At 43.4% G+C, this 27,301-nt stretch overlaps 1 protein-coding gene across 1 annotated transcript in view; it reads left to right on the forward strand.

Annotated features, from left to right (window-relative positions):
• The window catches only part of ttll7 (tubulin tyrosine ligase-like family, member 7), a 243,320-nt gene that overhangs the window by 137,133 nt on the left and 78,886 nt on the right, over positions 1-27,301 (forward strand). Inside the window, exons 9-10 of the mRNA XM_034179159.1 lie at positions 17,641-17,727; positions 25,098-25,326. Of these exons, the coding sequence (XP_034035050.1) occupies positions 17,641-17,727; positions 25,098-25,326 (316 nt within the window). The remainder of the gene's footprint in view (positions 1-17,640; positions 17,728-25,097; positions 25,327-27,301) is intronic.

A 27,301-nucleotide genomic window follows, 5' to 3' on the forward strand; every position in this document is an offset into this window, starting at 1 on the left:
TCCTCACCCTCACCTGTTTCACTGCCTTTACAATGTCACCAACATTTTATGGTTCGCACTTGACTGAAGGATCAGCCTGGTAATAGAGGAACCATCCTGGCAGGATCAGCCTTATTTAACTGCTTAAAGTAGCTGGTCCAACAGGACAGTACAGTGGAGGCATAATGGGAGGTAGGAGAGGTAAAGTAGGCTGAGAATTAGTCGACCACAGATGGTCAGCCACCTGATCAGAGGTTCTTGGAACAATTGCATCCTTGTCTATTCTCCAGGACATCATAACCCACTTTCTCATCTCCCTACACAGCCTGTAATTTCCATTAAGCTGTGCTCTGCAATATCTCTGCATGATATTTAGCGTGCCCTCAGATAAGAAACGCATCCTCCTATGGACATCAGCAACTTCAGTACAATCCCCAGCAACTTTCATTCCATTCAGATCACCAGTTGCCTGTATGTCTGCAAGTCCTCCAGCCAGATTGTGCACAAACTCCTGTGAAACAGTCTGCTCTTGAAATCTTGCTAGATTTAATCTTGGACAACTGAGCAGACAGCAGTCTGTGAGATTTCAACTGAATCCTCAAGGAAGCCATCACAAGTTTGTGGTCAAAATTTACAAACTGGGCACTTTTGTTAGACCTTGCAGTCTTTCAACTTCAACTTTTTTCTTATATAGCGCCAAATCACAACAAACAGTTGCCCCAAGGCGCTCCATATTGTAAGGCAAGGCCATACAATAATTATGAAAAACCCCAACGGTCAAAACGACCCCCTATGAGCAAGCACTTGGCCACAGTGGGAAGGAAAAACTCCCTCTTAACAGGAAGAAACCTCCAGCAGAACCAGGCTCAGGGAGGGGCAGTCTTCTGCTGAGACTGGTTGGGGCTGAGGGAAAGAACCAGGAAAAAGACATGCCGTGAAGGGGGGCAGAGATCGATCACTAATGATTAAATGCAGAGTGATGCATACGGAGCAAAAAGAGAAAGAAACAGTGCATCATGGGAACCCCCCCACAGTCTACGTCTAAAGCAGCATAACCAAGGGATGGTCCAGGGTCACCCGATCCAGCCCTAACTATAAGCCTTAGCGAAAAGGAAGTTTTAAGCCTAATCTTAAAAGTAGAGAGGGTATCTGTCTCCCTGATCTGAATTGGGAGCTGGTTCCACAGGAGAGGAGCCTGAAAGCTGAAGGCTCTGCCTCCCATTCTACTCTTACAAACCCTAGGAACTACAAGTAAGCCCGCAATCTGAGAGCGAAGCGCTCTAATGGGGTAATATGGTACTACGAGGTCCCTAAGATAAGATGGGACCTGATTATTCAAAACCTTATAAGTAAGAAGAAGAATTTTAAATTCTATTCTAGAATTAACAGGAAGCCAATGAAGAGAGGCCAACACGGGTGAGATATGCTCTCTCCTGCTAGTCCCCGTCAGTACTCTAGCTGCAGCATTCTGAACCAACTGAAGGCTTTTTAGGGAACTTTTAGGACAACCTGATAATAATGAATTACAATAGTCCAGCCTAGAGGAAATAAATGCATGAATTAGTTTTTCAGCATCACTCTGAGACAAGACCTTTCTGATTTTAGAAATATTGCGTAAATGCAAAAAGGCAGTCCTACATATTTGTTTAATATGCGCTTTGAATGACATATCCTGATCAAAAATGACTCCAAGATTTCTCACAGTATTACTAGAGATCAGGGAAATGCCATCCAGAGTAACGATCTGGTTAGACACCATGCTTCTAAGATTTGTGGGGCCAAGTACAATAACTTCAGTTTTATCTGAGTTTAAAAGCAGGAAATTAGAGGTCATCCATGTCTTTATGTCTGTAAGACAATCCTGCAGTTTAGCTAATTGGTGTGTATCCTCTGGCTTCATAGATAGATAAAGCTGGGTATCATCTGCGTAACAATGAAAATTTAAGCAATACCGTCTAATAATACTGCCTAAGGGAAGCATGTATAAAGTGAATAAAATTGGTCCTAGCACAGAACCTTGTGGAACTCCATAATTAACTTTAGTCTGTGAAGAAGATTCCCCATTTACATGAACAAACTGTAATCTATTAGACAAATATGATTCAAACCACCGCAGCGCAGTGCCTTTAATACCTATGACATGCTCTAATCTCTGTAATAAAATTTTATGGTCAACAGTATCAAAAGCAGCACTGAGGTCCAACAGAACAAGCACAGAGATAAGTCCACTGTCCGAAGCCGTAAGAAGATCATTTGTAACCTTCACTAATGCTGTTTCTGTACTATGATGAATTCTAAAACCTGACTGAAACTCTTCAAATAGACCATTCCTCTGCAGGTGATCAGTTAGCTGTTTTACAACTACCCTCTCAAGAATCTTTGAGAGAAAAGGAAGGTTGGAGATTGGCCTATAATTAGCTAAGATAGCTGGGTCAAGTGATGGCTTTTTAAGTAATGGTTTAATTACTGCCACCTTAAAGGCCTGTGGTACATAACCAACTAACAAAGATAGATTGATCATATTTAAGATTGAAGCATTAAATAATGGTAGGACTTCCTTGAGCAGCCTGGCAGGATAGTCAAATAGTCAAAATTTTGTTAGCAAGAAAGTCATGAAGTCATTACTAGTTAAAGTTAATGGAATACTCAGCTCAATAGAGCTCTGACTCTTTGTCAGCCTGGCTACAGTGCTGAAAAGAAACCTGGGGTTGTTCTTATTTTCTTCAATTAGTGATGAGTAGAAAGATGTCCTAGCTTTACGGAGGGCTTTTTATAGAGCAACAAACTCTTTTTCCAGGCTAAGTGAAGATCTTCTAAATTAGTGAGACGCCATTTCCTCTCCAACGTACGGGTTATCTGCTTTAAGCTACGCGCTTGTGAGTTATACCACGGAGTCAGACACTTCTGATTTAAAGCTCTCTTTTTCAGAGGAGCTACAGCATCCAAAGTTGTCTTCAATGAGGATGTAAAACTATTGACGAGATACTCTAACTCCCTTACAGAGTTTAGGTAGCTACTCTGCTCTGTGTTGGTATATGACATTAGAGAACATAAAGAAGGAATCATATCCTTAAACCTAGTTACAGCGCTTTCTGAAAGACTTCTAGTGTATGAAACTTATTCCCCACTGCAGGGTAGTCCATCAGGGTAAATGTAAATGATATTAAAAATGATCAGACAGAAGGGAGTTTTCAGGGAATACTGTTAAGTCTTCTATTTCCATACCATAAGTCAGAACAAGATCTAAAATATGATTAAAGTGGTGGGTGGACTCATTTACTTTTGAGCAAAGCCGATAGAGTCTAATAATAGATTAAATGCAGTGTTGAGGCTGTCATTCTCAGCATCTGTGTGGATGTTAAAATCGCCCACTATAATTATCTTATCTGAGCTAAGCACTAAGTCAGACAAAAGGTCTGAAAATTCACAGAGAAACTCACAGTAACGACAGGTGGACGATAGATAATAACAAATAAAACTGGTTTTTGGGACTTCCAATTTGGATGGACAAGACTAAGAGACAAGCTTTCAAATGAATTAAAGCTCTGTCTAGGTTTTTGATTAATTAATAAGCTGGAATGGAAGATTGCTGCTAATCCTCCGCCCCGGCCCGTGCTACGAGCATTCTGACAGTTAGTGTGACTCGGGGGTGTTGACTCATTTAAACTAACATATTCATCCTGCTGTAACCAGGTTTCTGTTAGGCAGAATAAATCAATACGTTGATCAATTATTATATCTTTAAACTTTCCCACTAAGACTTGGATCAAACATTTGAGCAAACAGCATCAATACTAAGTTACCACATCCAGCAATGCTTTTCTAGACATTGAAACAAGGAGGCAGAAACTTGCAGCTCCTGAATATTTGCAAAGTCAACGACCATTCAGCCACTTTCGCCACAGCCACCAGATCAATGAGGACTGACGCAGTCTTCGTAGCCAGCAGTGTCAGTGTCAGTGGTTGCATTCAGATCAACCATGACCAGTAGAGTGTCACTTTTACTGTGGCATGTGCCCCAGTATTGCAGTATTGATTGGCTATGCCCCTCTAAAATCTCACATTAAAGTTTTAGCAACAATCTAATTTATTTGGCAGTGGATTAATTAGATTGAAATATCATGAAAAAGAATGGATGTTCTTCTAATCAAAGTGGGAAAGCAATGTAGTTTATCCACAAATACAAGCTAAGCGAGCACATTCTGTGCATCTGTGCATATTAGTGTGCATGTATAACTGGTAACAGTGATGCCAGATCTGCAGTTTCCCATGAAATCAGGTGATTTTTGACTTTTGAGGTCCTGGATTTGGGCAAACCGATTTTTTTCTGCACATGATGCTGCATTCACCTGCTGGCTGTATGTGGCAGATGATAAACTGGGTGTTCTGTTGTTTTCAAAGAGGGGCTGACTGAAAAATCCTCTACTGTTCCCTTTGAGCACTTAAATCTTTAAGCCTTTGCCAAAGCAGTTATGTTTCTACCCTTGTGTGTTTGTGTGTTAGCTGGTTTGTTTGTTTGATAGCAGGATTATGCTTGAACTATTGAACTGACTTTCTTATGACTTGGTGGAAGGGTGGGGAAGAAACCATTAACCTTTTGAGTGGATCCCATTAAGGGTGTGGGGGTTTTTTTCACATAAGGAAAGTGACAGAGATGAACAATCATCGGGGCATGGGTGAAAACATAGATAGATAGAGTGATAGATAGATGCTTACTTTACTTCATTAATTCCCTAGGGGATATTCAGGTATCTTGTAGCTCACAGTTACAGATAACAAATGACAGATAATAGACAGCAACAGCAACTGAGCATTAAAAGTTAAAAAGTGAGAATGATAATGATAATGATGAGAAAATATTCCAAATAGTAAAAATATGATAAAAGGTTAAAGATATAATCAAATACATTGAATAATAAATCATTTAAAAATAGAGGGACCTCAGTCCATTTCACAGTGCCCATGTGGTGCATCGGGGGCAGCAACAGCCAGCTCAGGAGCCTCTGCCATCGACTGAGTTGAAACAGTCTGATGGCTGTGGGGAGGAAGGACTTCCGGTGTCACTCAGTCCGCAAGCGCAGGGAGATGAACCGCTCGCTGCGACTGCTGCTCTGCTCTGCCAGGATGTGTTGGAGCGGGTGGCTATCATTGTCCTTGATGGCCAGCAGCTTGCCCATCATGCACCTCTCCACCACAGTCCCCAGTGGGACTAGGCTCCTTCCTAGCACCGACCTGGCCTTCCTGACCAGCTTATGCAGCCACTTGGCGTCCCTGTCTGTGATGCTGCATCCCCAGCAGACAGCAGCATAGAAGAGGATGCTTGCCACCACCAACTGACAGAACATCTGCAGCATCTCCCCACAGACGTCAAACGACCTTAGCTTCCTTAGGAAGAACATCCAACTCTGTCTCTTTCTGTAGAGTGCATCCACATTAGCTGACCAGTCCAGCTTGTCCAGGTACACCATGTTGATGCTGTTATGCTGGATGCTGATGGGTTGCATAGGAAACCAGGACCAGCACATCTATCTCCTTGGTCTTGGACGTATTCAGGAGAAGGTCGTTCTGCTCACTCCAGTCACTGAAGGCTCTCACCAGGTCTGTGTACTCTCCCTCCAGTCCTCTCCGCACACATGCCACAATGGATGTGTCATCCGAACATTTCTGGACGTGGCAAGAATCGGAGTTGTGGTTTAAGTCTGCTGTGTGCAGAGTGAACAGTTAAGGGGTGAGGACAGTCCCCTGTGGAGCCCCAGTGCTGCTCAGCACTGTCCCTGAGACACAGTTCCCCAGCCTGATGAACTGTGGTTGTCCTGTCAGGTAGTCTGTAATCCAAGCAGTGAGGGAGTGAGCCACCCCCATCTTTCTGAGCTTCTCTCTCAGTAAAGGTGCCCTGACACTTGCACAACTTTGATCCGCGCACTTGTATGCATATCGTTGTGACAATCCCACGCACTGTGTTCCCAGCTGGACGCTGCGCTTTGTTCCACTGGATGCCACGTGTTGTGAGCAGGATGCTGCGTATACAAAATAATTAGTTCGTAGTGGATTAATTATTTTCTCTGTGAGTTGGCTGTTGAAAATGCTTCTAATCGCTTCCAGAATCACAGAGAACCGCTCCAGCAGCAGGTTTATTTATTTTTTGTCTCACGCGTGCACTTAATAAGGTGGAGAAAGCATTTGGGAACCATCTAAAAAGGTAAATATTTGTAAATATTTGTCATCTTTATATTGTAATGGCTTGGTAAAATAGTTTCATCCCTTCTTGTGTGCAGCTGTAAAATTATGTTTATGAAAGATTTAACATCTCGCGCTTTGATGCAGTGAGCTGATGCAATCACTCGCACTCACATGCTGTGTTTTTGACTTGTTTGCGTAATGTTCATGTGAAGTTCACATAATTAATGCGTGATGAGATTTTGAACTTTTCAAATTTTCCTTACACACTTGCATGTTGCTGCTCACAGTTTACAACAGTTTACAACGAGTTTGAGACGAGTTTACTCTTGTGCACGGCAGAGTGCGTGCAAGTGCACGGATCAAAGTCGTGCAATTGTTAGGGGCCCTTAACCCTCTGGGGCCGACGCCATCATATATGATGGCTAAGACCAAGCTTTACTAAATCATAAATAACTTTTGAATGAGATAGAAACTTACTTTTTTTTTTTTTTGCTGAAAAGTTAACTCCGCTGACGTTTGAGCCAGCCATCGGCCATCTTTGTACTCCTCATAGAAGCTGTGTGATGACGTGCGCAATGTGAGTGTCCAATCTCTGTCACATGGTTTCCAAAATCCAATCGTAGAGCAGATTCACCCTCACATGAAAAGCCAAAGATCGTTTTCAGGAGTCATATGTTACTAGTTGGCCCGTTTGAATAGCCTCCTGGGTGATCCAATGAGTACATACTGTTAGTACATACTCAGTGTGCCCTGCGCCATTACGCACAGCGAAAGTGAAAGCAGGAGCAGACGGAGAGCCTCTGATGACAATCTCATGTGCTCAAACAAAGAGTGTGTAACTATCAGGATTGCTCCACTAGTTTGCATGTGAATGTTACTGGATAACTCTGTTGCTTTCTCGGCATAAAGCACTGTTTACCATATCAGTGGACAACAAAATGTATAGACCATTTTGTATATATTGTTCAAAATGTGCATTTGTGTTTATTGTTTGAACCTTTTTGTTGTACAGTATTTCTCACAAGACCTCAAGTTACCTTCATAAAGTGTCAAAACAGTTGTTTATTATACACTCAACAAAAATATAAATGCAACACTTTTGGTTTGCTCCCATTTTGTATGAGATGAACTCAAACATCTAAACTTTTTCCACATACACAATATCACCATTTCCCTCAAATATTGTTCACAAACCAGTCTAAATCTGTGATAGTGAGCACTTCTCCTTTGCTGAGATAATCCATCCCACCTCACAGGTGTGCCATACCAAGATGCTGATTAGACACCATGATTATTGCACAGGTGTGCCTTAGACTGTCCACAATAAAAGGCCACTCTGAAAGGTGCAGTTTTGTTTTATTGGGGGGGGGGGGGGGTACCAGTCAGTATCTGGTGTGGCCACCATTTGCCTCATGCAGTGCAACACATCTCCTTCGCATAGAGTTGATCAGGTTGTCAATTGTGGCCTGTGGAATGTTGGTCCACTCCTCTTCAATGGCTGTGCGAAGTTGCTGGATATTGGGAGGAACTGGTACACGCTGTCGTAGACGCCGGTCCAGAGCATCCCAAACATGCTCAATGGGTGACATGTCCGGTGAGTATGCCGGCCATGCAAGAACTGGGGGCAGGTCGAGACCCCGATGAGAACGACAAGCATGCAGATGAGCTTCCCTGAGAGGGTTTCTGACAGTTTGTGCAGAAATTCTTTGGTTATGCAAACCGATTGTTTCAGCAGCTGTCCGAGTGGCTGGTCTCAGACGATCTTGGAGGTGAACATGCTGGATGTGGAGGTCCTGGGCTGGTGTGGTTACACATGGTCTGCGGTTGTGAGACTGGTTGGATGTACTGCCAAATTCTCTGAAACGCCTTTGGAGACGGCTTATGGTAGAGAAATGAACATTCAATACACGAGCAACAGCTCTGGTTGACATTCCTGCTGTCAGCATGCCAATTGCATGCTCCCTCAAATCTTGCGACATCTGTGGCATTGTGCTGTGTGATAAAACTGCACCTTTCAGAGTGGCCTTTTATTGTGGGCAGTCTAAGGCACACCTGTTGCACTAATCATGGTGTCTAATCAGCATCTTGATATGGCACACCTGTGAGGTGGGATGGATTATCTCAGCAAAGGAGAAGTGCTCACTATCACAGATTTAGACTGGTTTATGAACAATATTTGAGGGAAATGGTGATATTGTGTATGTGGAAAAAGTTTTAGATCTTTGAGTTCATCTCATACAAATAGGGAGCAAAACCAAAAGTGTTGCGTTTATATTTTTGTTGAGTGTAGTTTGCTGTGTTTTGAGTAAATGTGTGTGGAAAATAATTTTTCGCTTTATTTTTTTCCTTGCTTATTTTTATTGTAAAACCTTTATTACACTTATAAAACACAACAGAAACATATATATTCTGGAAGCACAGGTTGTCCTGAAAAAAAGAGACATAAAACTTGATTTGTGGGATGCAGGGAGAGCTGTTAACAGCAATAATAAAACATTTATGCCAGGCAAGTGAACTGTCCAAAAAATGTCCTTGGACCCCAGAGGGTTAAGAGAGGCTGGATGGTGTTAAAAGTGCTCAAAGTCAAAGAACATAATCCTCACATAACTCCCCGGGTCATCCAAGTAGGTGCGAGCATGTTGAGGACAGCATCAGCCACTCCAGTATGCTCCTGGTACGCGAACTGCAGGGGATCATGAACATGTTGTACCTGCAGTCTCCGGTGGTGGAGGAGCAGCCTCTCCGTAGTCGTCATGATGTGCAACGTGAGGGCCACCAGTCTGTAGTCATTGAGCTTGGCTGGGTGCCCAGCCTTGGGTACCGGCACAAGACATGATGTTTTCCACAGGACCAGGATCCTCTCGGTCTGCATGCTGAAGTTGAAGAGCCTCTGGAGCGGCTCAGCCATTTGGTCAGCGCAGGCCTTCAGCAATCTGGGACACACATCATGTGGACCAGCAGCCTTACCCGGACGCAGTCTCTTCAGCTCTGTCCTCACTTCCTCCATTGTGAAGGACAGGGGGCAGCAGGTGGGGGGGGCAGTGTAGTGAGGAGAAGATGGAGGGAACATAATGACAGCATTATCATTGCTAATGCATGAACGTAATGACAGCGACATATATGGGTTTTTATGGGCATATTTTGAGTTCTGATATTTTAGGACGATGTTGGCATTTGGGTGGGTTTGTGACAAACATCTGGCAACCCTTCCAGTATGTAGCAACACACACACACAGACACAGATGTGTACTGGTGCAGGAAACTGGAATTTTTTAAATTTATGTATGGTAACATTCATCGATGGTATAACACATGCTAGGATACATTTCATGCATGCAACAGGCTTAAAAAAGTGTTAGTGATGGGGGCCTGTGCCCCAGTAGAGCTTTATGTCTATCAACGGCCGTGAATAATACCGTCATTGAGGTATCGCTCACTGTGGTTGGAGGTAAACAAGGTCCTGTTTAAATAATAGAAAAACTCTGCACTCGAGTTTAGACTGTTTTTCTCGGTCTGTGGTGGAATCTTTCTGCTGCCACACGATAGCAGTGAGGTAAAAGATAGGGCCCTTTGTCTTTGTTTTTTCTTTAATTTGCCGCCACCTGCTTATACCTGTAAAGGAAAATTTATATTTGATTTTCTCTGTGATTATGTATGTTAAGTTTAGTTTGCTGCCTTTCCAACCAGACATCAAAGCAACCATGTAATCTTCTTTGGTGCAATTTCAAGTAATGGGCCCCCAGTTGTTTTTATATCACTGTGGGAATGGAAGCTATCTTCTGATAAATTATTGAGGCTGTAAACCTCTACTGCTGTAAAATGCTTTTCATTTCTAAATAACACCTTGAAAATGGGCTGTTTTTTAATTAAAAACATGAAAAATGTAAGTGTACAGTGATGAGTTTCATGCCACAGCTTACACAGTTTGCATTATGGAGAATGTATTTATATTACAGCATCTCATTCTACCCTATAGAATACTGCAGATGTGTTATGTCATTGCTTTTTCTTATTTTAGAACTTATTTCTCTGGAGAGACGTGAGCAGCTGCAAAAATAGTGTAAAATTCCACAGGGAAGATTTTGCATAATCTGTGCAACACAGTCCATAGTAAAAAATACAGTACCTCAAATATGATGCAACTAAACACATAAAAGGTAAACTACAAATGAAACATAGACATTGTAGCAGGAAATATAAATCGAGAGTTACGAATGTAACTACGGTTCTATGAATTCCGGATGACCGGAGGGTGGTGCTTTAGCACCTGGATAACTACATGTGCGCAGCACAGAGGTCGAGAATATATACCAGCAAAGTCACACCATTGAATGTGACCTGGGTGACGTCACTGGTTGTCTTTATATATCAGACGCACCCAGCGCTCGCTTCTTTTCGGAATGAACTCGCAAGACTCTGAGTGACAAGCAACTCTGGCGGCCATCCGGAATTCATAGAACTGTAGTTACATTCGTAACTCTCGTTCTATTTCATTCCTCCTGACCGCCAGAGGGTGGTGCTTTAGCACCTGGATGACTTAATACCAACAAGGTCACGAAGAGGTCACACCTCACCTCGCATCAGCTTGGGGAGTGGAGGCAGACAACACTGCCGAAGTCACCGCAGGAGGAGCGGCCACATTCAGTCTGTAATAGCGGGCGAAGGTACAGGATGAAGCCCACGTAGCAGCAGCACAAATATCACTCAAAGGGACACCTCTCAGTGCAGCCCAGGAGGTGGACACCCCTCTGGTGCAATGGCACGTAACCTTAGGAGGCTGAAGACCTCTGGACCTGTATACTTGTAAATGGCATCCACGACCCAATGCGAGAGTCGCTGCTTTGAGACAGCACAGCCTCTTTTGTGATCACCATAACACACAAACAGGGCATCCGTTTTCCGGATCCTGGCAGTCGCACTAATGTACCGCTTCAACATTCGGACAGGACACAGGGAACCTGAAACAGATAATCCTGGATCAGAATGCGGGACATACACAGCCAAGGAAACTGGCTGGTTAACATGAAAAGTTGAAATTCTCTTGGGTAAAAGGACGGATTAGGCCACAGCGTAACCCCAGATCCGTCAGAATTCCATCGCAAACAGTCCCCAGCGACTGAGAGGGCATGGAGCTCTCCCACCCGCTTAGCCGAAGACAGTGCAAGTAGAAAGGCAGTCTTCATTGACACCCATTTAAGATCAGCACTTCAACTGGTTCGAAAGGGGATAAGCTTAAACCTTCCAGGACTAGAGGAAGGTCCCATGAAGGTACGCGTGCAAGCCTTGGAGGCCGCCAACGTTAGAGCACCTTTCAAAAAAAACCGACACACTAATAGGTGTGAACCACTGACCGGCCATCACGTAGACGTGCCGGGCAGAGATTGCAGCAACATAAACCGTCAAGGTAGCGACAGAAAGTCCTTTCTCCAGCAGTTCTTGTAAATATGTGAGGAGAATAGGCAACAGGGCAATGCTCCGGGTCTAACTTTTGTTTCTCACCACCACCGCGCAAACAGCTTCATCTGTTGTCATACAAAGCCCTGGTAGAAGCAGCACGTGAATTAAGGATAGTCTGAACAACAGCCTGGTCACAAGAACTTAACAAGGAGTCTGGCCCCTCAACGGCCACACATACAGTTGAAGGCGTTCTGGGTGAGGGTGCCAAATCCTCCCCTGTAGCTGTGACAACAAATCCTTCCTCTCCGGGAGAGCCCCAAGGTTCGCCCTCGAGGAGTTTGTGAATCATGGGAAACCAAATCCTCCCAGGCCAGAATGGAGCAACCAGCAGCACCCTGTGGCTGCTCTGATCTATCCTGTGCAGTGTCAACATCAGCAGCGGGAGAGGAGGGAAGGCATAAAGGAGGCAATCCGGCCACGGGTGAGCCAATGCATCCTGCCCCAGCGGGCTGTCTGTTTCCAAGAGGGCAATGCCCACCATTGTGGGCAATGTGTCGAGGTGCTTGAAGTGAAAAGGTCCACTTCCGCTGCACCATATTTCTGCCAGATCATTTGGACCACAATCGGGTTCAGTCTCCACTCTCCCGGTGGTGGTTTCTGTCTGGAGAGTAAATCCGCTGCGCTGTTCTGTACACCGGGCAGATGAACTGCTCTGACACTCTGAAGGCGAGGCAACGCCCATAAGAGAAGCTTCCGAGTTTCTGCCAATGAGTGATTGGACCTGGTGCCCCCCTGATGGTTTATGTGATAGACTGTTGCCGTGTTGTCCGACTGGACAAGAACATGTCTTCCTCTCAGGGCTGGGAGGAAATGCTTGAGAGCCAGTCGCACAGCGCGAAGCTCCAGCACGTTTATGTGTTGGAGTCTCTCCTGGGGACTCCAGACACCCCTCACCATCCTGTGATTCCACACGGCCCCCCCCCCAACCTTTGAGTGATGCATCTGTAACAACCACCTCTCGGCGAGAAAGAACAGAGCCTAGAGGGGACACCCTTGCAGATGAAGTCCACGTTCCCCCAGGGTTTTGAGGTGCAGAAGGCACTGGTTGGAGAGTCGTACAAGCCTGTGCTGATGCAACTTCGAGTTGAGGCCTAGGTTGTTGATCCAAATCTGTAGGGGACATAAGAACAGAAGTCCCAAAGGTACCACTAGCGACACTGCAGTCAATTTGCCCATCACCCGGAGCAGCAAACCAAAAGGCAGTGTCACATCCCGTTGAATGTGTGAGACGAGACGAATTACATCGTCCACTCTCTGCGGGGATGGCGATGCAGTCATAGTCAGGGAGTTGATGGCAATGCCGGTGAAGGTCGTTTGTTGACTGGGAACAAGAGAACTCTTTGCAAAGTTCACTGTGAGTCCTAAATGAGAGACAGGGTTCAGTAGAAGAGCTGTGTCGTTGTGCGCCTGCTCCTGAGTTGGAGCGCAGACAAGCCAATCGTCTAAGTAGGTAGGATTCTTAATCCAAGAGCTTGCAGTGGGGCTAGTGCTGCAGCCATACATCTGGTAAATGTACGAGGGGCAAGAGAGAGGCCGAAAGGAAAGCACCCTGAACTGGTTGCCTGACCTTCGAAAGCAAAGCGGAGAAACTGCCTGTGATGAGGCGCCACTGGCACATGGAAATAGGCGTCTTTTAAGTCGACACTTGTGAACCAGTCTCCTGGTGTGATAGTTTGAAGGACGTCTACTGTGCGGAGCATGTGAAACTGCAGCACTTTGATAAAACGATTCAGACGTCGGAGATCGAGGATAGGACGAAAGCCGCCATCCTTCTTTGGAACAAGGAAGTAAATTGAATAGAACCCCTGAGCTGGTCTGATCTGTGAACTGGCTCTATGGCCCCCTTCTCCAGGAGTTCCAAAATCTCCCGTTGTAGGGCAGCAGACTGCACCGAGTTGGAAACAACAGTCATCCTCACCCCATTGAACTTTGGAGGACGACATCCGAACTGAATTCTGTAACCTTCAAACAAGGTTGAAATGACCTATGGGTCTTGAACTTGAGCCTCCCAGTGGCTGAGTTGATTTCGTGAAAAACGGCTGGGGGCCAAACATTGGCAGTCAGACCCGACCACCTCTGCCTCGCATCCCTGAGGACCTCTGGGTGCGATTACTGGAAGCTCTGCGAAACCGTTCAGTTCTCGGGGGTCTGTCCGTAGGCTCACGAAAGGCTGCTGGGAGAGCTGGCCCTCAACTGCAAAAGCACGTGCAGCTCTGGGAGTCGGCGGAAGCCTGGATGTAGAGTGAAAAGCTGTAGCACGTCTGACTGGCTGAGGTCTGGAAGACCGGTGTAGGTCAACAAACTGTTGCCGAGATTTACTAGCCTCGACAGCACGCTCTAAAGTTTGTTGGGCCGCAGGTCCAAATACTTGGCCTGGAAGAACCGGCAGTGAACGGAGTGTGCCTCTGCAGGATTCGGAAAGGGGGGACTGCGCAATCCACACCTGACGTCTAGTGATGGTAAGGGTTGACATCAGTCTGCCAAGCTCTCTGGACATATAAGCAAAGGGTTGGAGTGAGGCATCATTAAGACTTTGCGTAGCATCATCAACCTCTGCCTCCCTCAAAGACTTTGAGAGGGCAAGGGCTAAATGGGACAGTGAGTTGCCTAGGCGCCGATGCGAGCAGCTATGTCGTAGCTTTTGGTGAGGAGGTCATCAGTGACCCTATACTGAGGGCGTGGGCAGCGGGCATCCGGCCGAGCAGCATCAGCTGGAGCCACAACCAGGTTCGCAATAATGCTGTCAACGGCGGGCATACGGTTCAGACCATACTGTGCTGAATCACACATAGAGCTAAGGGCTCTGCAGTCCTGTGATAGATGGTTCAATGATTTGGGGTCCGACCCAACATCGGTTGGAGCTCCTCGATATATGGTTGTGAAACTGGAACGTTGAACTCAGGCTTCTGAGTGACTTTGAAAAAGGCACTTGATGCGGTGGTTTCCGCAGAGGGATTGTCGACCCCAAGCCTGGATAAAGCCAATCGACCAGCTTGCTTGACAAAGGATAGTCAGGTTTGGTTTGCGGCATGGGACTCTGCCTCGGAGGTATGAGAGCCCACTAATGAATGGCTTGGAGAAAGACTCCTCTCATCCTCATCCTCCACACAGTTTATATCACTTGTCATGTACAAGGAATCAGTTGCAGCAATAGACACGACATCGTCCTCCTGCTGAGTAACTACATTGGTCTGATCAGCCTCATTAGGGACAGCAGGAACTGTCACTGCATCCTTAGGCTGTAGATTCAGAAGCAAGGACTTAATCAGAGGCAAACTCAGAAGTCAACGTTTCGACCTTTCAGCCAAAGCATGGTCATGAGTAACCTTCCTTAGCAGAAGGGGCTTCCTGCATGTGGGCGTTACCGGCGCTTTGGGTCCTTCCTGGGGCTGGAGGCCAAAGTCGCACTAGATATTCCACTTTCCAATGCCGCAAGTCTACGCAGATCTCTCTGCCAGTGGCATGCTGGCACAATTAAGGCAGGTATCGCCAGTCAGGGCTTCCCTCAGGTGTCCGATCCCAAGACAGGAGGGGCAAAACATATGTCCATCATCTGGGCTCAAGGGAGCCAACAGGTACTACAGCCATGCACAAAGGCTCTGTCAACATTGTGACTGCGTGCAGATGGCTAACGCAAAGCCCTGATGGTTACAAATGGAAATACAAAGCGTGAATCACACGCAGTGTAAATAGTAACACGAGGCACGGAGCTGTGAAGCACTCACAGCCGTCGGCTTGACACGAGGCACGGAGCGTGAAGCACTCACAGCCGCAGACTTGACACGAGGCACGGAGCGTGAAGCACTCACAGCCGCAGACTCGACACGAGGCACGGAGCGTGAAGCACTCACAGCCGTCGGCTTGACACGAGGCACGGAGGGTGAGCACTCATAGCCGCAGACTCGACACGAGGCACGGAGCTTGAAACACTCAGTGTAAAAGCTAATACAAGGCCCGGAGCGTGAAACACTCACAGCCACAGTAATAACACGATGCACACAGCCGAAAAAACTCACAGCCCAAGTCCTAAGTCACTTAGAGCAACGACGACAACACTAGTTGCTAGCGGAGCTGTTAAACTTAGCAAATGGCGGCAGTGCAGACAAAGTACTTCAAGGAGTGGAAAACACTCATGGCAAGCCCAACACAGTACACTATACTGGTTCTGATACACACACTACCACGTAGTTAACGTGGTTAGCGACACAACTAAACAAATAGCCAGCTTTCATCGAAACAACACAGCTAATGTGCACAGAGGAAAATATCCAGCAGGGCAGCAGCAAGGCGCGCACCCGGCGTTTAGGAAGGTGTACTCACAACAGGCGTCAAAGAATACAAAAAACGGTGAAGCCATGTCTCGCAGCCTCTGGAGGACGTGTGCAGTGCACGTAGCTCCAACCGAAGGTGGGTTTGAGGCTACAAGCGAGAGCGGCAATCCGCAGCTAATCGGTTCTCAACCTCTAAGAATGCGAGAATGTAGAAAAGAATGCGACCGCTGGGTGCGTCTGGTATATAAAGACAACCAGTGACGTCACCCAGGTCACATTCAAGGGTGTGACTTTGTTGGTATCTATTCTTCGACCTCTGTGCTGCTAAAGCACCGCCCTCTGGCGGTTCAGGAGGAATGAAATAGAACTTTATTTTGAGTAGTTGTACTGACTGATAACAGATTGCTATCCTTGTAATGTTCTTCATTTTTTTTTTTAAATAGAAATGTATCTGTTGCTTCTCAAATCTTGATTCATTCTTTAGGAAACTAAAATACTAAAACTTTTTCTGTGTAAGTCACTGAATGTCCTCTTGAGCTGAGTTAAAGCTAACAATGTACGCTATAACATGTTTATGTTTCACTTCAACCTCCAGGTGGTTGTTCACGTGCGGCTGCCACCGTTTTGTTCAGGGACTATCATCATTTGGTATGTTTTTTTTTTTTTTTGCGGCGGATGCCCTTCCTTTGTACACATGCACACAGCTCCTGCTAAGTTGTGTGTTGTTTTTTCTCTAATGCATTCCAACATAACCCACAATGTGTAGCATTTTTGCTTGGCCATATTGAGTCACTGGCTGTTGATCAGAGAAACTTTACCACAGTCACTCGCTCTCACGCACACAAACACTTAAATCCATGCTAATCACACAACAAACTAGCATAGTTTAGGGAAAAAGTGTCTGACTCAGATGCGTAATTTAAGGCAGAATGACAACATTCCCAATTTGAAATATGTTAAAAGTAGTATTCACTATGTGTGCACACACTCAAACATTATCACTCACATACACCAACATGGAGAGCCAGGGGCACAGTGAGCTTTTCCCAGACGCCAAAACATGGCTTGATGGATAATCTGAGAGAAAACAATCACTTTTCATCTGTTTTTGAGTCGTAAGTGGCAGCTTGTTATATCCCAGCTGTAAAGCAAAATTAATCACCTTGTCTACAATTCAGGCTTCGCCAAATGGCCAGTGCCCCAGCAGTTTGGCTGCGGCCATGATGCTGTCTTTTCCAAAATCTGGCTCTATCAGCACTGCCACACAGTGATGCATGTTCAGCCAAAACCTATTTTCGAACCCCCATAAGCACATACAACTGTGAAGTTTTATGTTTTCTTACATCTCATGTTGACTTCAAGTAATTAGAGTATGAAACATTAAAGGATTTAGTTACACTTTATTGGGTGGCAAGTGGGTTATTGCGCTTGGTTTCAGTGCGGAAGGTTCCCAGTTCACACCCCCCCCCTGCCATATTTCTAATGTTAATGTGGAGTTGTGTCAGGAATGGCATCCAGCGTAAAACATCTGCCAAAATCAACATGCAGAGTCACCTGGATTGCTATGGCGTCCCTAAGTGAATAAACGGGAGCAGCCAAAGGGACTTACATACTAGTTACACTTACATTGGTGTTTTTTAAAACAGCTCTTTGCTAATGCTTTATATATTATTTTCATAAGTCAAAGCTACAAATGTAATAAATTCTTGTCTGTGCTTTTCCTTATTTGTGTATTTATTCCTGATTTGTGTAGGAAGAGGACATCTTGGATCTGTTGGAACAATGTGAACTGGACGATGAGAAGCTAATGGGCAAATCCACTAGGCAACGGGGCCCTAAGGTGGGTGAGAGGTAGAAAAATCAAGAATCTAACATATTGGAGGGAGAATGAGGGCCAAGTGCCTCAAGGGACCTAAGAAAAAAATGGAAAGACAACTGTCATAGACAGAGGAGAGTGGATGGGGAGGGCAGGTAGGCAGATGCCTGGAGCTAATGCCAAAAGAAAGCACATTGGACGTGATTTAGAAAAATAAAAAGGGGTAGCAGGTTGGGGAAGAATGAAAAGAACAGCGCAAAGAGGTCCTAAGAAAGCGCCAACTCCCCTAGGGGACAGCTGTCACACCGTCTTTTCTCCCTCTCGCCATGCTATCTTCTTTCTGTCCATCTCCCTTTCTTTCTCTCTGTCACATACACCTCTACACCCCCTCGATTTCCCGCGACAGCACATTACTCCCTCCATCACCATGCTTCACTCGTTTCCCTTCACCTCTGCAATCCAGTTCCCTCTGCATATCTACATCCATCCCTCACTCAAGAGCTAAATTGGCTGGAACACTCAAAGAGTGTGTTAGCGACTCGACGGGCAGTTCAGCGCTGCATTAGGGGGCCTTAGCTTGAATGAGGACTTGTTCAGGCACAATCACTCTTGTCCAAATTAATTTGGGCCCCGTCAGTTTTGATGTTCCGGAGTGTGTGGAGACAGACACTGTGAGCGGGTCAAAGAGGGAGCTGTGAAGATACAGTTCACCACTTGGCACATAGTACTCACAAGACAACTGGTGAGACTGAACTAACTTGCTGCTCTTCTAGCAAAGACTAGAGATGGGAAGAGGTGAAGGACACTAGAGAGAGGAAAGCAGGAAGGAAAGAGCACTAAAGTTTGTCATTGCTACATAATGGTGCAGAGGGGACAAAGAGAAGGAGTGAAATAGCATCAGTGTTATACAGTAACAAGAGGTCTCATATTTTCTGGGGTATAAGTCATACAAGAGTATAAGTCACAGGACCTCTCAAAGTAGTTTAAAAAAAAAAACCACGACCTATACTCGCAGAAAAGATGGTAAATCCTACACAGGCACTGAGGTTTCTTGAGGCAGTGCTTGTACCCTGATACCTTAGCGTGAAGTGGATGAGATTGTACAACTCCCTCTAAACGGTGAGTTTACTTCTCCAAACAAGACTGGCATTGATTTACAGCTGACTGTACTGGGATATTGCAGATTATATTCTATATATTGTTGGTCCACCTTCCATCGAACAGGACCACCTGTTCTGTGTCATACAGGGACAGATAGCAAATTATACTGTTTGGACGTCTTTCAGCGTTTCATAGCACAGTGATCTCCGAGTCTCCTTGTACATCTGGAGTTGCATATGCCAAATCAATCCTGGATCTGCTGTGGAGACTTAGAAAAGAAAAAGGGAGCATTCAAAAAAATTGACATGGGCTTCTTTCACTTGTTTTCATAATTTTCAGTTGGTCAGGCTGCCAATATGTAGATATAGGCACAAATCCTGCTTATGCTACCTGTTTGAGTCTTTTCACAAGACACACTATACATTTTCTCAATCCACCCAGCTGTACATAGGTACTATCCTTGGTTGGGGAAGCGACCACTGTTGGACTGGCGTTGTTATTGTTAAACCAGAGACAGAGGTTAGGACCCAAAATGCAGGGAGTCAGAATGAAGAAGCAAAATAACACTTTTATTGTGTGAACATATTTGAATTGATAGATGTACAAATCCATGGAAGGAGACACCAGAGTAGGAGACGCTGACTTGACCAGAAAGAGGATTGGAATGAGTTCCTGAACCACATGGTGGATGATGATAGAACCAGGACCAGGTGGCTGCGACGGAGCTGAAAGGTGGCAGGAATGCTGAGGACACAAGGAAAAAGTAGTTAAAAAAAACAAAAACAAAAAAAAACAGAATACACGGTGTCAAAATTGTGCATCACCAGAGAGAAGTACTGAAGCCAGGTACCACGCAGGCAAAGCTATGTTTCTGGCGATTGTAGAGAGGCAGGACCAGGGGTTAAATACAGATGTGGTTGATTTCTGGCGGGTGTGTAGAATCAGCTCCTTGACGTGGTGCCTGAAGGAACAGGAAGGGAGGGGGAGCAGAAACAGACACGAAGGCAGCACAACAGGTGTCCCGTCCAGGGGGAGTCGTAGACACCCCGCTGCTTCATGCTACAGAATCCCAAGATAAGCACTGTCACCAGCAGGCCTCAGTGCCTCTATAGGACGTCTTCTGATTAACATGATGTGCATATCATGTTACTGTATTAAGGTGGGATGAAGGTTCTCAAATAGTGAAAAGTGAAGACTAAACAAACTGTGTATTTTCCAGATTAAAATTCTAAGGGGAAATGTCACACCTTTATTCTCTATTATCAGCTCTTTAATTAGGGAACAACCTGTTGTGTCTGATGATTTGCGGATGTTAATGCTGGATTTTGAGCTGGTAAAATGGATATTTGCGACCGTGATCCAGCATTAATGTCCCCAAATCATCAAGCACAACAGGGTTATTCCCATTTTAATCCAATTCCATCATTTGCATGGTTTATTAATTCGGTTGTGGTAGATCGTCAGAGTTTACCATAGCAAGAGTCTTCATGCCAAACTGGAAATTCTGTGAGCAGACCCACAGATTTCTCCATCTCGTCAACTGCATTGAGTAATTCTATATCAGAATCCACATCAATACTTTTGTATGGCAGCTTAAATTCATCCATTTTGGCATTGTTGTCACTCTGCCAGTTTCTCTCGCTCTCCCGCTGACAGCGCCATTATACGCATGGTCAGGGCATGGAGTAATACATCAAATGTGAAACAGTCAAATATTTTGCCACCGTCAACGCGATAGTTTATGGTCTGAAATCACACACGATTAACCAGTCACACAACACACGTGCGCACGCACAGAAAAAACAAATCCACTGTGCTGTCTGGAGGCTGTTGGCAGGAAGTTGGAATGAAAAGCTGGACTAATTTCTGATGTGATTTTTTTTTTTTTGGTAGTACATGTGCGCACAAGTGTCGACCAGGTTGCATGTGTGTGCGCGCGCAGGGGACAACGACTACCAAGACATGATTTGATTGAGCTAACTGATGCTGCAATTTCTTGTAACACAAACACACACAAAAAACAAATCCACTGTGCTGTCTGGAGGCTATTAGCAGGAAGAAAGGAAGAAAAGCTGGACTCATTTCTGGTGTTTTTTGTCTTTTGCTGCACTGAGGATCTACACAGTCTCAGTCACAGTTTTTGGGTAGAACACGCGCGCAAAAGCGCAGGCCCGGTTGCGTGTGTGCGTGCGTGTGTGTGTGCGCGCGTGTGTGTGTGTGCGCGCTGGACAACAACACGATGATTTGATTGAGCTAACTGACGCTGCTAATTCTTGCACTGAGGAACTACACAAAGTCTTTTTTTTTTTTTTTTTTTAATGGAAGTCTGAAGTCAGTGCACAGCATCATGTCCAATTTGGACTTTAGCAGCAGTGGAACACTGTGATCACCGACCACTAGTCCCTTTTTCTGTTGTTAATAAATTAATAAATGTCAAATGACAAGGATCTATTTTAGCCATTATATAAAACAAATTAATGAATGCTTTTACATTCTTTCAATGGAACGAATATTTAATTCAGTGAAAGCTGGAACAAGCCATTCAACGAGGCAAAGCCAAGTTAAATGGTTTGTTCCAGCTTTCACCTCATGAAACATTCGTACCATTGAACTCATAAACATTCATTATTGTATATTATATAAGTTGCAAAGTACAAGTTGCAGGACCTCCCAAACTTGTAATAAAAGAACAACCCCGTGATTTCTACTGTGGAAAATACAGCAGCCCATCTGCTTTAAAGTATATATTTCTAGCTATCTGAGCTGTCTTTCGCCAACTTTTGTTGCTGGCTTCCTCTCACTCTGCTCACTCTCACTCTTGATTCATATTCACTTTTTTTTCCTCCTCTCTTTATCTGCACTGTGTTTTTCAGCATCTGTTCCCATCTCATTTCTCTTCCCAATCATAAGTGCAGCGTCACAGTGTTCATTTCCGCTTCTCACCATTATTCAACGCCTCGTCTGTTTTCTCTCTACTCCCATAATCAGTTTCACCTTGTCCTCTTCATTTCTCTGCCCATCCATCACGGCTTCCTGTCTCGGCTTTATTCTCGCCTCATGTATTTAATCTCTCTCTGTCGCTATCGTCGTCTATCACTCACACCCACAACTACCCGGCGGTGACTGTGTAAGCCCCATGATCACTTCCTGCCATTAATTTGAGGTGGCCTCTGACCAGCGCTGCCCAGCTAACCGCTAAATAACAGATGTCTAAATGCTTTATTCATGCTATCAGTGTGTCCCCTTCCAGCATGAGAAATATAGGCGTTCAGTCTAATAAACTTCACTGGGTTTGTGTCAGACTGTGGCAGGAACGTCGCTGAAGTTGCAGCAGTCCCTGTACACACAGTAATTACCACTGGTATTTTACAGAGCCTGTCAGCTGCGTGTAACATAAAAATAAAAGAACAAAAAAAAAAAAAACATATTTTCCTCAAAACCAACATTTACATAACAATCCACATTAGACGTGTTGAAGGTGTGATTGGATATATGTTTGTGCTTAGTGGACGGAAATTGTGCGTTATGATGTTGTGTGTTGGCACCAGATACACACACACACGCACGCGCGGGCTTACTGTGCCAGCACTTGTTCTCCATGTGACAGATGTAATTAGCCTGAGGGTGAGGGAGGGTGACATCCTCTCGCTACTTTTGTGTACATACTCACATGTGGGTATTGTTGCACTTTTGCCTTTTTGAGTGCCTACTAGGAGGACGTTGTTCCAAAATGATGATAATTTTGGAAGTTTAGGGCTAGGACTAGGGATGGGTATCGAGAACCGGTTCCTTTCCGGTATCGTTAAGAAATGATTCGATCCACCGACATCAATAAGCTTTGTGCTTAACGATTCTCTTATCGGCCCTTCGGAGTGGCCGTTGTTTTGGCGGGTGTTTGTCAGGAGAATGATCATTTCTCTACATTGATTACAGAGCCTGCAGCGGGTCCTTAATCAACTTTTCTGCAGCGCGGCTTTGCTTTGAACCTTGAACCAATCGAAGCGTGATTCGCAGATTGACGCAATGCTTCGGTCGATTGCTTCGTTTATTTCTTTCTTTCGCTTAATTTCCCCCGCTAAAACCCTAAAGAGCATACGTCTGTGAGTATTATTCACCTTTTCTATGTTAAACCGACCTGTTATGGTCTTCTGAAACAGTTGATGTATTTTATAACTTAAAACGGAAGCGAGTGCTACACGCGTTAGCATGTTTATGGTATTTTCAATGTTAAAAGTTAGCATTTAGCAATTGCAGCCGTCATCACGTTCGGGTGCATTTGTTTTCAAATTGTAATATTCCTTAAATTTATTTTTTGCTTATATATTAATAATCTAATGATTATTATATACAATTTTAGAGAAAGAGACAAAAAGAACCTCAATAGAAACACAACAGAAAATATATAATAGCAACTAACATAAATAAATAAATACATACAGAAATACATGTTTCCTGTAAACACCTAGTGACTCTTACACCTCCATTTCATCCCTGTCTTATTTAAGTTTAATGACAGTTTGTTTCGGTTAAACCATATTTTCAGTTAATTTCTTCAGTGATTTCCTCCAGAACTATCTGCCAAACTGCTGCATCCTAGTAAGAGCAGAATACTACTGGAATGAATTTGAATAAGGAAAGTTGTATTTTTTTTATTTTTTTTTTTCTCACCTAAATGGATTCAGCACTCACTGCAGTTTATTGTCTGGAATAGTCCCAGATTGCATTTCAGAGCTTCTAGAATTCAAACATTTTTGTGCAGGTGGTGTTGGGGGGTAATTTTGGGTTTCAGCTTTTTTTGTTTTTCACCACTTTCATCCCTGAATATGAGTTGTGATTCACTTTTGTGCGGATTAAAGTTACTAACTGGGACTCCTATCTTGTTGCGAGAAAGAAACGAGAATCATCCTCCGTTCTGTTCACACAGCTCCAAACGTTGCGCGGCTCTCTGACAAGTCAAGATAGAACGATAGAATTCAGTCTGAATTAATAACTTCAAAGCGAAACAGTTTTGTTTATTTTTATTATGTCCAGAGATCAAGGATACAGTGACTAATTTCATATTTATTTACTTTAAGACTCAAGGAAATACATAGAAAACCTGTAAAGCCTACTTTTAGTACAAAATTCACGAGGTATCGATAAGGGAATCGATAAGGAATCGGATCGATAAGCAGAATCGATAATGGCATCGATATCGATAAAACCTTATCAATACCCATCCCTAGCTAGGACACAAATTAAGTCAGTGGAATTTTCAATTTCAATTTATTTTCATTTATATAGCGCCAAATCACAACAGAGTTGCCTCAAGACAGGAAATGCTGTTGGTGCACAGGACAGGAAATGCTGTTGGTGCACAGGACAGGAGGGTCGACAGCACAAATACAACTCCCATCTCTGGATGTAGCTGCACCTTAAACAGAGAGAGAAAACAGAATCAGGCATCAGAAAAACAAGAAATACTGTATAATTTGCCAGCATTAATCAACAAGAAAAACAGAAGAAATACTAAGGTGATCACCGACCACTAGCCCTAAGCTTCACTAAAAGACTCAGAATTTAGGTAAAGTTGAGGCCACGGCATGCTCCGTTTACTAATAAAATGAATTAAAAGAGTAAAACATGTAAAACTAAACTATACCAATATGTTAGGCATACAAAAGGGAAAATAAGTGCGTCTTGAGTCTGGAGTTGAAAGTCTCCACAGAATCTGACTGTTGTATTGATGCAGGGAGATCATTCCACAGAACAGGGGCACAGTAAGAGAAAGCTGTATGACCTGCAGACTTCTTATTCACCCTAGGGACACAAAGTAGTCCTGCACCCTGAGAACGCAAAGCCCGGGCCGGTACGTAAGGTTTAATTAGGTCAGCTAAGTAGGGACGTGCCAGTCTGTGAACAATTTTATATAGTAGCAGAACCGTAATATCTGATCTCACTGGGACAGGAAGCCAGTGAAGGGATGCCAAAATGGGTGTAATGTGGTCGAACTTTCTGCTTCGTGTCAAAAGTCTGGCTGCAGCATTTTGAACCAATTGGAGACCCCTAATGCTGGACTGCAGTAAACCAGAAAATAGAACATTGCAGTAGTTCAATCTAGAAGAGATAAATGGATGGATCAGGGTCTCAGCATCAGCCATAGACAGGATGGGAGGATGGAAGATCACAAGATGCTGTAGAGTTATGTGTTGATATGTGCATGAAAGCTTCTTTTTTGTGGACAGTTTGTGTGCATTCTACCTATATGTGTAGTATGTTTTCTGAATATATTTGTGCGTGTTTGTCCCTGATAGCCGCTGTCCTCCATGCTAGAGTGTGGTCAGACACCAAGGCGCCAACGACCAGATTACTTGGCTGACTTCAGCAGCGGTAGCAGTGCTGATAATTCTTGCTCCTCCTCAGAGGAAGAGGAAGAAGAGAGGAGGAAGGCGGGAGGCGATGGTAGAAGTGGCGAGAAGCGAGAAAAGAAAGTGTCATATGACCTTGGGGAAAACAAGGAAAAACGCTTGGCTGAACGATCAGGTAAAGTGGTAAGATGTATAAACATGTCTGCAATTGTCTTTTAGTGAGCCGGCATCTGGGGGTTTGACAGGAACCTTGTGTTTCTTCAAAGCTTACTTCTTTGTTTACTTTGTTTTTGTTTGCTCATTTGCTTCTTCTTTTTTTTCTTTCCCTCACTTCCCTTTCTTGCTTTGTGTGTTTTCGACACTGGAGCTGTTCTACATCAGACTCCAGGATTATCATAGTCCCTAAAGCAAACCTGTTTAACATGTAAATGCCAGTTATATGTTATTCACATGAACCGTGGATATCTCCGATCTGTAAACATACTGTGTAAACATTTTTTTGTTAACAAATTGATATTTCTATTTTACTGATATATCAAAATGAGGATTCTTCTGCATCTTTGAATCTGAGGCCTCGGAAAACATTATTTGCAGTCATACAATGACTCAGGAAAGGTTCAGTGACATTAGTCTACAATTCTGCCAGTGTGATGTTTTGTTTACTAAATAACACTTTTTTTCACTCTGGAGTAGTGAGCATTGAAGATGGCATATGACTGATTTTTTTTAATTTTTTTCTTAATATTTATTTCATTCATTTAAAAGAAAAACAGAAAAGCAGAAATGAATATATTACAAGACATTTAATGAAAAGGAGCAGAGGGAAGAACAAGTCTTATATTTTCTGCCCCTTTTTACAATACAATCTTTCTATTTTAAGCATCATTATTCAACATTATTTAACAGATTACATTTTTTGACTTTGTCACATACCACCGACTTATTTCATAATTTTAGCCATTATTTAAAAGATTACATTTTTAACAGGTTACATTTTAGACTTAAAACATTTTAGACATTATTAACAGATTACATTTTAGACTTTGTCACAACCCACTGACTTATTTCATAGTTTCATATTTACTTAATACATCTAGTTTAATACGTTTTTTAAATAATTTAAGCGACCTTGATTCTTTGATTTCTTTGTTGAGGTTGTTCCATAATTTTACACCATTCACTGCAATACTCTGTTCCTTTACTTTGGTTCTGAATCTTGTTTTTTTAAAGACTTCTATTCCTTTCAAATTATAACTACTTACTCTTTTTCAAACATATTTTGAATGTTATTGGTAAGGTATTTTTATTAGCTTGGTGCATTGTTTGTAATATTTTCAAATCAACTAATCATGAAATTTAAGTACCTTATACTTAATGAATAATGGATTAGATGGATCTCTAAAACGACTATTGCTAATCATTTTTAAAGCTCTTTTCTGCAGAATAAATAATGGTTGTGTATAGGTTTTACATGTTGATCCCAAGATTTCTGCACAATAAGTTAAATATGGGACAATCAATGAATTGTACAATGTTAATAAACCATAACTATTTAATGAAAATTTTACTTTATGCAAAACAGCAATGGCTTTCGCTATTTTTCCTTTTGTGTAATTTATGTGTGACTTCCATGTAAGATCTTCATCAATCATGACTCCTAGAAATTTTGTTTCTTTTACCCTTTGTATGTCCATTCCATCAGTTTTTAATGACACATCATTTTTTTCCACTCTGTCATTAAACAATATGAAATTTGTCTTATTAAGATTTAGTGACAATCTGTTTATATCAAACCAATGTTTAACTTTTTCCAACTCTGTATTTATCACTTGTACCACTTCCTGTATATCTGAGCCAGAGTAAAATAATGTTGTATCATCAGCAAATAATATGCTGCCAAGTACTTTAGATACATTCACAAAGTCATTGATATACAAAATAAACAGTTTGGGTCCAAGTACCGACCCTTGTGGTACTCCATAAATAATGTTACACAATTCTGATTTAGTATTATTTATCTTAACAAACTGTTTTCTATTTTCTAAGTAGCTTTTTACCCACTGATGTGCAATACCTCTAATTCCATAGTGTTATAACTTGTGAAGCAATCTTGAGTGGTCGATAACATCAAAAGCTTTTTTCAGGTCGAT

This window comes from Thalassophryne amazonica, chromosome 10, assembly GCF_902500255.1.
Source record: "Thalassophryne amazonica chromosome 10, fThaAma1.1, whole genome shotgun sequence".
Lineage (NCBI taxonomy): Eukaryota > Metazoa > Chordata > Actinopteri > Batrachoidiformes > Batrachoididae > Thalassophryne > Thalassophryne amazonica.